The sequence below is a fragment of the Citrus clementina genome, unplaced genomic scaffold (genome assembly GCF_000493195.1).
Source record: "Citrus clementina cultivar Clemenules unplaced genomic scaffold, Citrus_clementina_v1.0 scaffold_1, whole genome shotgun sequence".
NCBI lineage: Eukaryota > Viridiplantae > Streptophyta > Magnoliopsida > Sapindales > Rutaceae > Citrus > Citrus x clementina.
This window is the reverse complement of record NW_006263303.1, coordinates 3,519,568-3,532,632: the sequence shown is the minus strand read 5'-3', so window position 1 is coordinate 3,532,632 and position 13,065 is coordinate 3,519,568. Positions and strand designations below refer to the sequence as shown.

At 34.8% G+C, this 13,065-nt stretch overlaps 3 protein-coding genes across 3 annotated transcripts; 1 reads left to right on the top strand and 2 right to left on the bottom strand.

Moving 5' to 3' along the window:
- Nucleotides 1-523: 523 nt before the first annotated feature.
- Nucleotides 524-964, bottom strand: LOC18055036 (oleosin 1). The gene has a single exon (XM_006450685.2). The coding sequence runs from the start codon at nt 962-964 to the stop codon at nt 524-526; it is 441 nt and encodes a 146-aa protein (XP_006450748.1).
- A 1,669-nt stretch (nt 965-2,633) lies between these two features.
- On the top strand, nt 2,634-6,084 carry LOC18055035 (serine/threonine-protein kinase Aurora-2). Its single transcript, XM_006450684.2, has 9 exons — nt 2,634-2,736; nt 3,537-3,653; nt 4,156-4,302; nt 4,413-4,508; nt 4,712-4,807; nt 4,913-5,009; nt 5,160-5,277; nt 5,482-5,554; nt 5,741-6,084. The coding sequence occupies exons 1-9, from the start codon at nt 2,710-2,712 to the stop codon at nt 5,840-5,842; spliced, it is 873 nt and encodes a 290-aa protein (XP_006450747.1). The 5' UTR covers nt 2,634-2,709; the 3' UTR covers nt 5,843-6,084.
- A 685-nt stretch (nt 6,085-6,769) lies between these two features.
- LOC18055034 (ATP-dependent 6-phosphofructokinase 6) lies at nt 6,770-11,310 on the bottom strand. The gene is given in 14 exon segments (XM_006450683.2): nt 6,770-7,167; nt 7,169-7,255; nt 7,455-7,609; nt 7,701-7,749; nt 7,852-8,117; nt 8,286-8,415; nt 8,543-8,611; nt 9,258-9,311; nt 9,459-9,617; nt 10,250-10,387; nt 10,473-10,535; nt 10,626-10,665; nt 10,790-10,836; nt 11,047-11,310. Coding segments are annotated over 14 exon segments (1,473 nt in total). The 5' UTR covers nt 11,149-11,310; the 3' UTR covers nt 6,770-7,053.
- Nucleotides 11,311-13,065: the final 1,755 nt, after the last annotated feature.

Sequence of the window (13,065 nt, the reverse complement as noted above, 5' to 3'; positions counted from 1 at the left end):
CGTAAAATAATTGCCATTTTCCCAGCATTGGAGCCTGGTTACAAGCTGCCATCTTGGGCATATGCGCTTGCGAGCCCTTGTCCTTGCGTACTATGATTTATGGGCTGAATGCCACGTCGACTTCGAGAGACAGATCATCTGCCTACGTGTTGTCGTGGATAACATTTTCATTGGTGATTTTTTATAAATTAGAACGCAAAACAACGAATTAATTGGATCAGTTTCTTTCTCCCAAAAATTAGAAAAAAGAAAAAAAGAAAGTTGATCACTCTCTATGGGTCATTCATTATAGGCTTAATTATAAATCAATATTTAAAAAAAAAAAAACCACAGACACACATTTGTTAACAAGAAAATTAATCCTCGAGTTACAGAAGGAACCACGTCAATACCCAAGCATGCATGCATGCATAAACACAACACATGATGAAAAAAAAAATCACCAAATCAAAACACATCACCACATGAAATTAAACAAACCATAACCACCTAATGACCTCAAGAACATGGCCGCAATATATATTTAAGAAGCCTGAGTGGCCTCCTGAGCCTTCTGCTGCACATACTGCCCATACTCTTTAGCTCTCTCCGTCATATCCCTAGCCTTGTCAGCTATCTTGGTTCTCGCATAATCCAGATGGTCCGCCCCAGGTGGGTGCTTTCCTTTCACGTAACTGTATATCCACGACAACACAGTTATTGCAGTTACGCCACACCCGCCGGAGACCAAGAATCCGACAGTGGCCAAGAACACTGCTATTGCAGCCGGGACTAAGATTGGGCTGAACAGGACTAGAACTGGAGTAGCCATGATTAGGGCTATCACTGTCCCGGTTAAGGTTAATCCTGACAAGAATAACAGTGTCCCGCCTATTGTGGCTGCTGTCAAGAACTTCACCGCCAGCGGCGTAGACGGCGCTTTCTCGTAGAGCGCCTGGGTCATCGGTCTTGATTGATCAGACATGATATGGTATTATGATGGACGACTGTTTTTGTTAATTAATTGATTGGTGATGAATGATGCTGATCTGAAGAATGTGCCGGGGAAGCAATAGAGAAAGAAATTAAAGATTTGTAAGGAGATAAGAATTTGAGATGAGGGGATGGAACCGAGGTTGCATGGCATATAAGGAGGTGTGGAGAGTACACGTGGCTGCATTTTAGTGCCAATGTTCTCGTGATGTGTATCGTGATCAGGATTGATGAAGATGGTGTCTGGAAGAAAGCGCAGCTGCTTGTATCCCTTGGCGCGTGTTTTTTGGTTGGTAGCTTTGCATGGGTATGAATTCATCGTGTCGAAGCACGTGGCGGATACTGTCTCGTTGCAGACCTTCTAATGTGCAACGGTCGTTTGCGCTCTGAGGCCTTCGATTAAAAGCCTATATAGCCCATGGATTCATAATATGAGGCTCCCTAATCTTTTGGGCTCTCCACCACGGTAACGGTAGAGATAACAATTTCGAAACCCTAATACACCTACAATTTTAAAAGAGTACTCCCATTTAGACCCAAAAAATTAATAAAATAAAATAAAATAATGATAAAAATATATATAATTTAGATGGATTCACTCACTTAATTTACGTATATTGTAATCCCGCTCAAGGTCATACACCACTTTAATTTATCAATATTTTATCAACACTTGGTTAACTCAAAATTTTTCTTTGTAAAATATTTATAGACTTTAACAATTTAAAGAGGACAGTTAATTGGCTAATTGGTATAAACTACTTAATTGTAAATATTGTGTTTCCATATATTTTATCTAAAAAAATTAACATAAACAGCCAATAATGTGTTGTACTTGAATAAATAAGTAGTATAAGTTGGATATTTATTCTTTTGTATATACTGTATATAAACAAATGATAGTAATATCTCATGATAGAGTTTTTGGCTTCACGTAAAAATAATCCGAAATTTATGATTAAGTAATCATATTTAAGGGGTGTTAATTGTTCCACCTAATAAATTTTTTTATGACAGTACACAATATTATTCGATGTTTGAACCCACAAAAACACAAATAAAGGAGGAGGAAATTATCTTATGCTACTTGTAAAAATGAAAAACTCATCTTGATGCAATAATTATTTGCAAGCGAGGAATTAAATTTTAAGATGGTAAATTCTTTTCTCTTAGTTTTTGACGCATGATTGCATGTGAACGACAAGTCGTGCAATTGAATCGAATCTAGATGACGTGTCCCGCTTGTTACGAGCAGAATATGAATGATCAGTTATTTGTACGCGACAACTAACTTGGAATCAGAAAGTGCGCTATAATGTAAGGTCCCGCTGAAACGTGCAAGACAAGTTGCAAATCCCAACTACACAAGTTCACCGTTATATTACACCCCACGTCGACCGTCAGATCAAAACAAAAATGAAATCTACTAATCTACGGACATGGGTCCCTGAGAATAAAGCGGCCTTGATATAACCTACTCTGACAACTAGGTAACAGTCAGTGACTATAGCATCACTCTTTTGCCGAAGACAGCGAAGACGCTCCTCTAAACAAATGAAAATTTTGAAAAGTATCTTGAGCGGGATTGGACCACGTGGCTGTCCGTACTAATTCGACCGTTGTATGTAAAGACTTTTCAAAAATGCCTCAATAGATCCGTTTCCTTCTTTGTCCCTCTTCATCTCCACCCGATCAATCAAATCCCCCCACTCACACACTCTTTCTTCGTCTCTCTCAATGGCGATTGCTGCAGAGCAAGAGAAGGTAATGTAATTGTTTAGAAGAAAATTTTTAATTTTGATTGTGTTTGGGTTCTTGAATCATCTTATCTTGAAATCTAGGGTTATTATTTTTGCGTGGCGTCGTTTCTTAAACCAATTTTGGCATTCTTTTATGAGAAATTTCTGTTTTATTTTTTCAAAATCTAATAGGGTTTCTTTTCTTTTCTTTTATTTTTCCTTGAATTGAGACAGTGTTTGCCTTTTTCATGTTATGTACATTGGGTTCATAGGCAAGATTCTCTGCAGAATTGACTGAATTATGATTTTAGGGTCATGTTTTTTGGATTACGACTGCTGATTCATGATCTGTATGCTTTGATTTTATACAAAGACTTGGATTTTGATAGGGTTTTAACATTTAATTTACGTTGGTTTTCATTTATTTTGATTTCTGTTTTATTTTTTGAAAATCTAATGGGGTTTCTTTTCTTTTCTTTTATTTTTCCTTGAATTGAGACAGTGTTTGCCTTTTTCATGTTATGTACATTGGGTTCATAGGCAAGATTCTCTGCAGAATTGACTGAATTATGATTTTAGGGTCATGTTTTTTGGATTACGACTGCTGATTCATGGTCTGTATGCTTTGATTTTATACAAAGACTTGGATTTTGATAGGGTTTTAACATTTAATTTACGTTGGTTTTCATTTATTTTGATTTTGATAATTTGGCGATCTGAGTTAATGCATTAGCTTGCATTCAAAATAAAAATAGAAAATAAAAAAGGTAAAATCATTTTTAGATTATGCTAAGGATTGTAGATTTGTGGCCTATTTTTTTACAGGCTTGTTCAGAGGTTTCAGCAAAGGAGAAAAAAAGATGGACTCTTAATGACTTTGACATAGGAAAGCCTCTCGGTAGAGGAAAGTTCGGTCACGTTTATTTAGCCAGAGAAAAAAGGGTAAGTTTGCTTGTTTGTTTTCAGAAATCAATAGCAATTTTCACATATAGATAGCAAACGGTTAATTCCTTTAACTTGTTTAATGGTAGAAACTGTGCTTCTTGCTTTTGTGATGTTATATCTGTCAACTATGATTGTGTTTCTGTTGTCAAAGAAATTGCTTATGAAGTTGAGTGACTTTTTCATCACTGAAGTGTCATGCATTTGGTTGCTGAGATGTCATTCTTTATGTGTCTTGCTCAGTATACTTAAATGTGCAGTATCCTTTTATAATTTAGGTGGTTTTCTATTCTTGATAAAATAGAGATCAGGATCCAAAGGAGAAAAGTTATATATTGTCGCATCTGCAGCTAGTATGGAGTCATGTTTTTTCCCTTTCAAATAATCTACATAATGTGTCTGCTCTGCTGCTACATCCTTTTTGGTCTTTTGTCGGACTGCACAGGCAAAAAGGGAATGATTTGTGTCTCAATTCTGATTCCTTTTCTTTTAATTGTGTCAGAGCAATCACATCGTGGCTCTAAAAGTACTATTTAAGAGCCAGTTGCAGCAGTCTCAAGTTGAACATCAGCTGCGACGAGAAGTTGAAATACAGAGTCATCTTCGACATCCCAATATATTACGGCTTTATGGTTACTTCTATGATCAGGTTTACCATTTTCTCTTCAACATTTTCAACATGTGTGGTTCAAGTGGGAAATTACCCAGGCAAAATTATTTTACTGCTTATTTATTCTTCTTTTCATGGAATTGCTGCAGAAACGAGTTTATCTGATACTAGAATATGCAGCGAAGGGTGAACTTTACAAGGAACTTCAGAAGTGTAAATACTTTAGCGAGAGACGTGCTGCTACTGTAAGTTCTTTCTATTCCATACTTATTCACTTTTGTTTCACTTCTCCTGCTAGAAATTTTGACCCTCTTGAATCTTATGTAACTATCTCTGAGGCTTTGGTCTCCCCCTAACCTGATTTTCAGGTGTCCTGCAGCAGGGGACTTTTGTAAAATCTCTCCCTATTTTTATCATTTTAATGTGTATGCATGTGAAATATTGGCAGTATGTTGCATCATTAGCTCGGGCACTCATCTATTGTCATGGGAAGCACGTAATACACCGAGATATCAAGCCAGAGAACCTATTAATTGGTGCACAGGTGATAATTAACATTTATGGCACTATCTGTTGCTTGTTTTTCACTTTAAATTGAAAGTGAAACATGCCTGAGGCTTATCTTATCAATGTTGGTTTGCTTTGTCAGGGTGAGCTTAAGATTGCAGATTTTGGATGGTCAGTGCATACATTTAACCGTAGGCGGACCATGTGTGGCACACTGGATTACCTCCCACCGGAGATGGGTATGTGAAACAGCCATTGCAGTTAAAAGGCAATTCAAAGGCTTGCTTCACATTATTTGTTTGTTTTATTCAGTACAAAGCAACCATATTATAGATATGGTGGGTTAGTTATTTAGAAGTTCTAAGACACAATATCCAATTTCTTAACAGTGGAAAGTGTCGAGCATGATGCTAATGTGGACATCTGGAGCCTTGGTGTTCTGTGCTATGAGTTTCTGTATGGGGTCCCTCCTTTCGAGGCCAAGGAACACTCTGACACTTATAGAAGGTAAAGCATAACTTGCAAGTAAGATTGGTTTCTAATACACACTTATATAAAGCCAAGGAACAACACTTATAGTAGTCGTTCATGGTGAGGTGTTTCATCCTTCCTAATGATCTTCAATCACTTGGTTTGTAATAGTAATATTTTCTTGCATATCTTAGAACACACCGTTTTATGTTAATAATAATTAATCTCACATATTTACAGGATTGTGCAAGTGGATTTGAAGTTCCCACCTAAACCAATTGTGTCTTCTGCTGCTAAGGACCTCATTAGCCAGGTTAGAAGTCTCTGCCTTGAAACCTCACAAGTTTATTCTAATTACATATAAGGATATGTGACTAATTGCTGTAACACTGTTAATATTTTGTTTTTTTATTTTTGAATTCAAAGTTTTTATATTGAACTTTGTTAACATTACATAACGGGGTATGCCCAAAATTTTTATTTTTTGAATTCAAAGCAGATGCTTGTCAAGGATTCTTCACAGCGCCTGCCACTACACAAGCTTCTAGAGCATCCATGGATTATTCAAAACGCTGATCCCTCTGGCGTCTATAGGGGTTGAGTCAACATTGCTGATTCTTTCTAATTGCGGGCAGATTTTCCTACTGGAACTTTAGCAGGAACTTTCTGCTCGGTTCTTGTTCGGCGGACATTGTGACAGAGATTTCTTGTTTGAAATATAATCAGCAAGACTGAAATGGGCTATGAATCCAATCTCGGTAGAAATTGAAACCATGGACTTGCTGAAGTTTTAAATTCATTTGTATCTTGATTATTATGATGTATCCTGCCTTGAGCAGCAAATTTATTCTTTATACTTCACATATTCTTAATTTCTTTCCCTGCCAGCTGCCATGCCCAGTGAACCACTTGAAAGATTTATCCAAAACTAGAAGTATGCAACAATTGCTGAGCCCAATAACACTTTCTCTACGGCCAAAAAGTTTAGGCTATGGCTGGAGATAATAATAAAAACGAGTAACAATACAGTCTCAATTTCTTGTACCAACTATTTTTGTACAAATCAATATAACACATAATATAATTGATTCAATATAAATATAAAGTAAAATAAATAAATCATATGAACTATGTGATGTTCCTATTAATGCAATATATCATATATGTCATGTCAGTTTTTACAAAACCGAGTCCGTTCTTTTAAAATTAGTCTGTAAAAAAAATTTTAGCTAATGTGAAATTTGTAAAAAAGTACCTATTATTCCACTCAATTAAAATTAAAGAAGAAATTGTATTTAAACTCAATCACGGCAGAAGAGTAACAAAACGCATGCCAAATTATATTATGTCAATGTGTTCTCTTGAAACGCGTTTTCTTTATTCAAAGTAACCTTGATAAACCCTACTCTTCATTCCCCATATCAGTGGCTATATTCCTGCTTACTCTTCCGACTGTTCATATATAAAAGCTTTGTTCTTGCTTTTATCAGAAATGTCAATCTGCGAACCGAGAAATTTAAGAACACTGTAAACAGAAACTAGCTGCCATTTAACAACATTGCAGAGTTAGCACCAAAAACACAATGGTAACATTGAAATATCTTCCAACTGTGATGAGTCCAGACAAAGAATCTAACTACAACTAGTATAAAAGAGGCACCGCTCATACAACAAGCACATATACGATATACCTCTCAATATTAGTAGTAAAAACCGTGTCCAAATTTTTATCAACCATAGATCAAAGGTGGCAAGGCGTCAACTACAAGTAGCTACCAACTATGTACTGGATAGGATAGCATGGTTTTTCTTTCATGTCCTAATAGTTATGTCTTTGGGCTCGGATTTGTCGCCTTTGCAGTTTTCCCTATCCAACAACTGGGCAGGAGGGTTTCTCTCTCTTGAATTTGGCGAGTTCATTGGCGCTTAAGAAGCTTGGCTGGTTCGTTGAAGAAAGTACTCTTGCCCACATCCTGTCAGTAATCACAACTTGGTTCTGTCTCTCATTGATTCGCTGCATGCAAGAACAATTGAATTGCTTAGTGACAAAAAGGTTATAAATAAGAATATGTTAAAGTTCCAAGAAGAATTAGGAAGCAACAAATCTCTGTAGCCAACTTTGGGCTGTTTCTAGTTGTCAAAATACAGAAGTAAAACCACAGACTTCTGAAAATTAATTTCAATGATTTTATCAAGAACATGGAAGAACATACATTGAAGGGAATGTAAGCATGTCTGCCATTAACAGGACCAGCTGTGAAGCCTGTATACCCTGCCATTGCTCCATGAACAGCACTCTGAGCCAGCAGTGTGCAGTAGACATTGTCAGATGCATTGCTTGGAATAGCCCGGATCATGTATGTAGGATCTGCAAGACAAATGGATATATCAGAGTCTTTGGCAGATACCTTCGTAGGACAAATTTAAAAGAAGCTTGCTATAGTAAGGGAACTGCTGACCTATGTATTTCAGATTAATGGCCATCTTATGTAGTCTGGCAAAATGGTCCTACAATAAAAGAAGACAAGTGTTATTTTTACAAATATAGATTTTCCATAAATAGCCCATATCTAACATACTGATATTCTTGATGATTAAAATTTGAGATACCTTGATCTTGTGAGATATCCATAGCCCAAAATCTTGAAGAAGTTTGTTTCCCGAAGCATCTTGCTGGTTCATGGACTGCAAACTCTCTGCAAGAAGATCCTGTCCTGCTCCTTCAGCTATAACAATAACCATGTGTCCATTTTCTTTGAGTCGTTTTTCAATAAATTCATAAAGGCCACCTTCTCCTTCGAGATAGAAAGGTGACTCTGGAATCAAACAACAGTCTACATCTCGGCTGCCAAGGGTGGCATACATAGCAATAAAACCTGCAGTTGTAATTTCACATAGTATGCAAATACTAAAGGATTAAGCACTGAACATGTGGTAGGAGAACATAAATAGTTCAACTAGTTACTATAGACAGGTCAATAATGTTTCCACCCATAGATCACTCTGAACATATCAGAATCTTGAAACATAGATGAAAAGCTTACCACAGTAGCGTCCCATGAGCTTCACAACTCCAATGCCATTCTCAATACTTTCAGCTTCAACATGTGCTGCATTAATGGCACGTTGTGCCTCCTCAACAGCAGTATCAAAACCAAATGATTTGTCAATAACCTGAATCGGGACAATGACAATTACACATAAAGCTACATCAAGTTCTGAATACAAAAGTCCTTCAACATAAAGAATGAAGAGGAACGAATTTATTCAAAACTAGAACAGCTGGGCCAGAAATATGTACCGGAATGTCATTATCAATTGTTTTCGGAATTCCAGCAACTGCGACCTTGAGACCACGCTGTCTGATTTCCTGGAAAGTGAGAATAGCATCAATTTACATTGCCCAACAGATAAAACATCATTAGTTACCTGGTTTGGCATTCAATCAAAACAATCAATGGATCTGTGATCAAGAAAGGTATTATCGAAATAAAATTTGTCCTGAACACTTAGTATCGTCCTTGTAGCCTATGAACATTGTAAGCATACATAAGTCATCACCTACAATCAGAAGATTTCTCTAACACACTGCAGTGTTGTGTCCTTCAAATTTCGTAAGCAACATTGGACATAAATCCAACTAAAGGAGTGTGACCTTTTTTAAGGAAGGATATATGGACTTCAACAGCACAGTGAAAAATAAGGAATAGAAGGTGAGCAGATCCAAAAGGCAAGAATATGGACAAACACATATCTCCAACTGATGATTAAGAAGAGGTGGTTACCATGTTAAGCAGATGAGAAAAGTGATCCAGTAAACAACCGAATTGGCACATCAAAGATTTAAACTCCTTGTAAAGGTGCAAACTTCTCAGTGATTGGGAGACCCCATTAGCCAAATGCACAAATCACATAATGCATATAGCAACATTTTAACAAGCTGTTGTATAAATTAATCAATCTGCAAGCAACAATTGAGTGTTCTTAACAACTCCTAACATCACAAACTACATTACCTCATAAATGACTGCTGCTCCTTTTTGAGTTCCATCACCTCCAATTATATAAACCTGCATCATAAAGGTCTTATCAAAACCTATGATGGGATCAATGTGCCAATGCAGCTACAAAATTCATTAACCACCAAAATATGCCATTCGAAAATATTTATGACATCAAAAACATTCACCGAAAGAAAAATCCTACCCTTCACAAACCTGATTAATACCACGATCCTGAATGCTGTCAACTATCTTTGAAGTATCATGGCCTCCTCGTGATGTCCCAAGAATGGTACCACCACGTTTATGGATGTCATTGACAACCTTAGGGGTTAAATTGATGGTATTTTTGGAATAGAAGCCCCTATATCCTCCCTGAAGATGTATCAAACATAATCCGCTGGTGAGTGACAGCCAAAACTGAGCACGTCTCATAACTTTTTAATCAAGTAGTAAACTTAACAAATGTTAGTAATTTATCACAAAATGGAAGTAATACTATTATGCATTAGACTTGCATATGTGCAACCTTTTCAACGGCAGACACAATAACTGATTTACTTGAAGATTAGAAACCTGATTTTTTCCATCAGCATTATTCCAGCCAAATTTTAGATTTAATTGCCATTTCATATGTTGAAAAGCAAGTGTAAATGATAGCCTCCCAACTTTCATAAAGTCCATTGCAGGTCATTTGATCAACAGGTCGTAAGGATCGGAAACCAAATAAAACAGAATTTGTGCACCTGAGCCAGGTGAAAGAATGTGTGTGCATGTAGAGTAAGAGCAGTACTCTTATAGTTTCAAAGAAATAGAACAATGCTTTGATCATCTCCCATATAGACATACATGGATTGTTCCCCATGATGTGCATTGCGATTGTTGTACTTAAATTTAAATTCCCTTATTACCAGAAGACACATATGCAAATAGTATGCATGAATGCTCATATATGAGACTAATCAACTCATACATTGACCTTAGCATATAACACTACTGTCACTTACATCTATTCCAAGGATTTTGCTGACACCATACATGTGATAAAGGCCACACACAATTTCCCTGATCACAGTGTTGAGCCCAGGACAAAGCCCGCCACATGTTACAATACATGCATGCACTTCATCTGATACAAAATACACCTGAACCGCACATCATTACAAGTTCATTAAAAATATACACATTTCACTGCCAAATCACCACCATTAAAACAATATAAGAAACCACCTTTTGGCGAGGTCCAGCACGTCGAAAATGTGTCCCTCTTGGACTATCTTTGTGTACAACAATCTAGTAAACAATGGATACAGAACAAATAAAAAAATGATAATAATTATATGAAAAATCTTCAACAAATCGAAAGTTTAAGCGTAAATTCACCTTCTGAGAAACACTATCGTCTACATTAACAAAATACTGCCTGCAATCACGTATCCATTTCAAAATCAAGACTCGTATAATACATAAAAAGGCAGTATAAACAAATGCAATTAGCAACTTCACCCATGTGGACTTGAAGTTGAAGAAAACACACTATTACTTACTTAACGACTGAATAAGCAGCGTTGAATTGCAATGGATTGGGATAAGTCTGCAATACAAACAATTTCTCCAAATAAATAAATACTTAATTCCTGAAATATATACTGATACAATACGGTTTTTTCGTTTCTGAAGATCAAAATACTAAACAAATCTTAGCCAGCACGATTGAATCAAATCTTTAGCTTATAAGCAAAAGTACATGCATACACAAAAGATACGTATGCGTAAAGAAATACGGAGAAAAAGAAATACGTACGGGGAGATCAGGAATGTAATCAGTCAAGTGAGGAACATCTTCGAGCACATAGCCAGCATCGCCATTCACCACCTTTAGCTGTAAATTACCAGAATGCCCCATCCCTTCCTCCCTTCACTCTTCACGTACACTTGAAGGTTAGAATATAATGACGTGATTTAAAAAGTAGAAGAATGTTGTACTCTCGATTTACTATCGTTAACTGAAGCGACAAGCGGTGAGCGGTGGGCTGCTGTGCCGTTTTATGGGGGAGGGGGGATCGTTTTAAAAGAAAATCGGCAATACGGTATCGGTATGGCTTGAAAGCACGTGTCACGTGACGTGGTTTTAATAATGGAAAGTTGTGCAGGTGTGGGATTAGATTCCATTTTTCGAATATTTTAAAACAGGTGGCTGGTTTTTGCGGGTTCCTGTTGCTCACTCACCGGTTTTGCTTAGTGCCTTAGTTTGTTTGATTTATTAGCGGCCATTTGGTATGATTTATTTAATAGATATAAGTGATTATTTAATCTCATAAGTTATTATTATAATTTTTATTGTTGTTTGATTATTTTTGTAATAGAACTTTTGAAACTTAAATAAGTTATTTTATCTCTATTAGTAAAAGCTCAGATTTTAAGCTTTTGAGAGTAGAGGTTGAGAAGTTTTTTTAAAATGTTAAAATATTTAAAATATCTTCTATTTATTTAACAATTGTATTTGTAGTTGTCATAATATAACTTTAAAAAACTTACCTATTATATTAATTTTATAAATTTTTAATAAAAACTCTTATTGACAATCAAACAACTAAACTTTTTTTTCTAGTAAAATCTCTATTTACAAAAGCTTACTAACAAAAACTCTACTTAAATAAACTCTACTTCAAAAGCTGTACCAAATGGAGCCTTAAACTTTTCACTTTTCAGGTTTCTGTCCAGAGTACCTTTTACGACAAATTTTGGATTATCTGTCCCTTAAATTAATTATTTGCAACTTAAGTTTATCATTTAAAAAATGCTAATTTATTTTTTTATTTAAAATATAAGTTTTTTTTAAATGAGTATTTTGAAGTTGTTAAAAATAATAAAATAATTTAAAGATAATTAATTCTCGATGGAAAAATCCGAAATTACCGATTTATTGTATAACCATCCCTCCGATTACTATATTAGTATCATTGTTTAAAGAAAAGTTGGAATTTGTTGTCTCTTGCTCACTTGGAGTAATTATTTTGAAAAACGTAGATCATATTGGTTCGTTAAAAGACACTAAAGAAAGAATGGTATTGCAAAATTGTAATCCATGAGATAAATAGCTTGCTTTTGTTTTTGCATTTGAAATTTGAATGGATTTAAATATTTTTGAAATCTTGAATGAGTTTAAATGTAAATGTTTAAATCACATGTTTGTTTTATTTATTTTTTAATATTTGAATATAAGTACTATCTTATTTTTTATAAATAAAAAAAAGTTTAAATATAGTTATTTTGCATTTATATCCTTATAAATATAAATATAAATATAAATAAAGTTTTATAGCTTAGGAAATAAATATATTTAATAGTGTTATTTTTAAGATATAATATTTATTTCTTATTTAGACATTTTCTCATTTAGATAAAAGTTACAAAATTTATTTTTTTTAATCATTTATAAATCTAAAAATTAGATACAAGTTACAAAAAATAAACAAATAAGTTTCAAAAGATTTAAAATTAATAAAATTTCAAGCTTCAAACATTTAAGAAACAAGCCCTAACATCTCTTACAATAGTTGGTTGTTCTTCGGTAATAACTCAAATCTATTAATATATGTCAAAGATTTTACTTCAAAATTTTGATTTTTTGAATTTTATATAGGTAAATACATTTATTTATATTGGCCAATAGATTCTCAAATTAATATTCGACTGATATCATAACTATACTACAAAGTAATATATTTCTAACTCTTCATGAATTTTTTTTTAGAATTAAAAAAAAACTGAAGACATAAAACACCCATAAATTATAAATCCTAGAAATTTAAGAATTATA

What these genes read in the sequence shown, in the direction of transcription:
- LOC18055036 (XM_006450685.2), bottom strand. Translation starts at nt 964, where the DNA reads ATGTCTGATCAATCAAGACCGATGACCCAGGCGCTCTACGAGAAAGCG.
- LOC18055035 (XM_006450684.2), top strand. Translation starts at nt 2,710, where the DNA reads ATGGCGATTGCTGCAGAGCAAGAGAAG. An exon ending in ACCTATTAATTGGTGCACAG is followed by an intron (nt 4,808 to 4,912) that starts GTGATAATTAAC and finishes TTGCTTTGTCAG; the next exon opens with GGTGAGCTTAAGATTGCAGA. An exon ending in CTAAGGACCTCATTAGCCAG is followed by an intron (nt 5,555 to 5,740) that starts GTTAGAAGTCTC and finishes AATTCAAAGCAG; the next exon opens with ATGCTTGTCAAGGATTCTTC.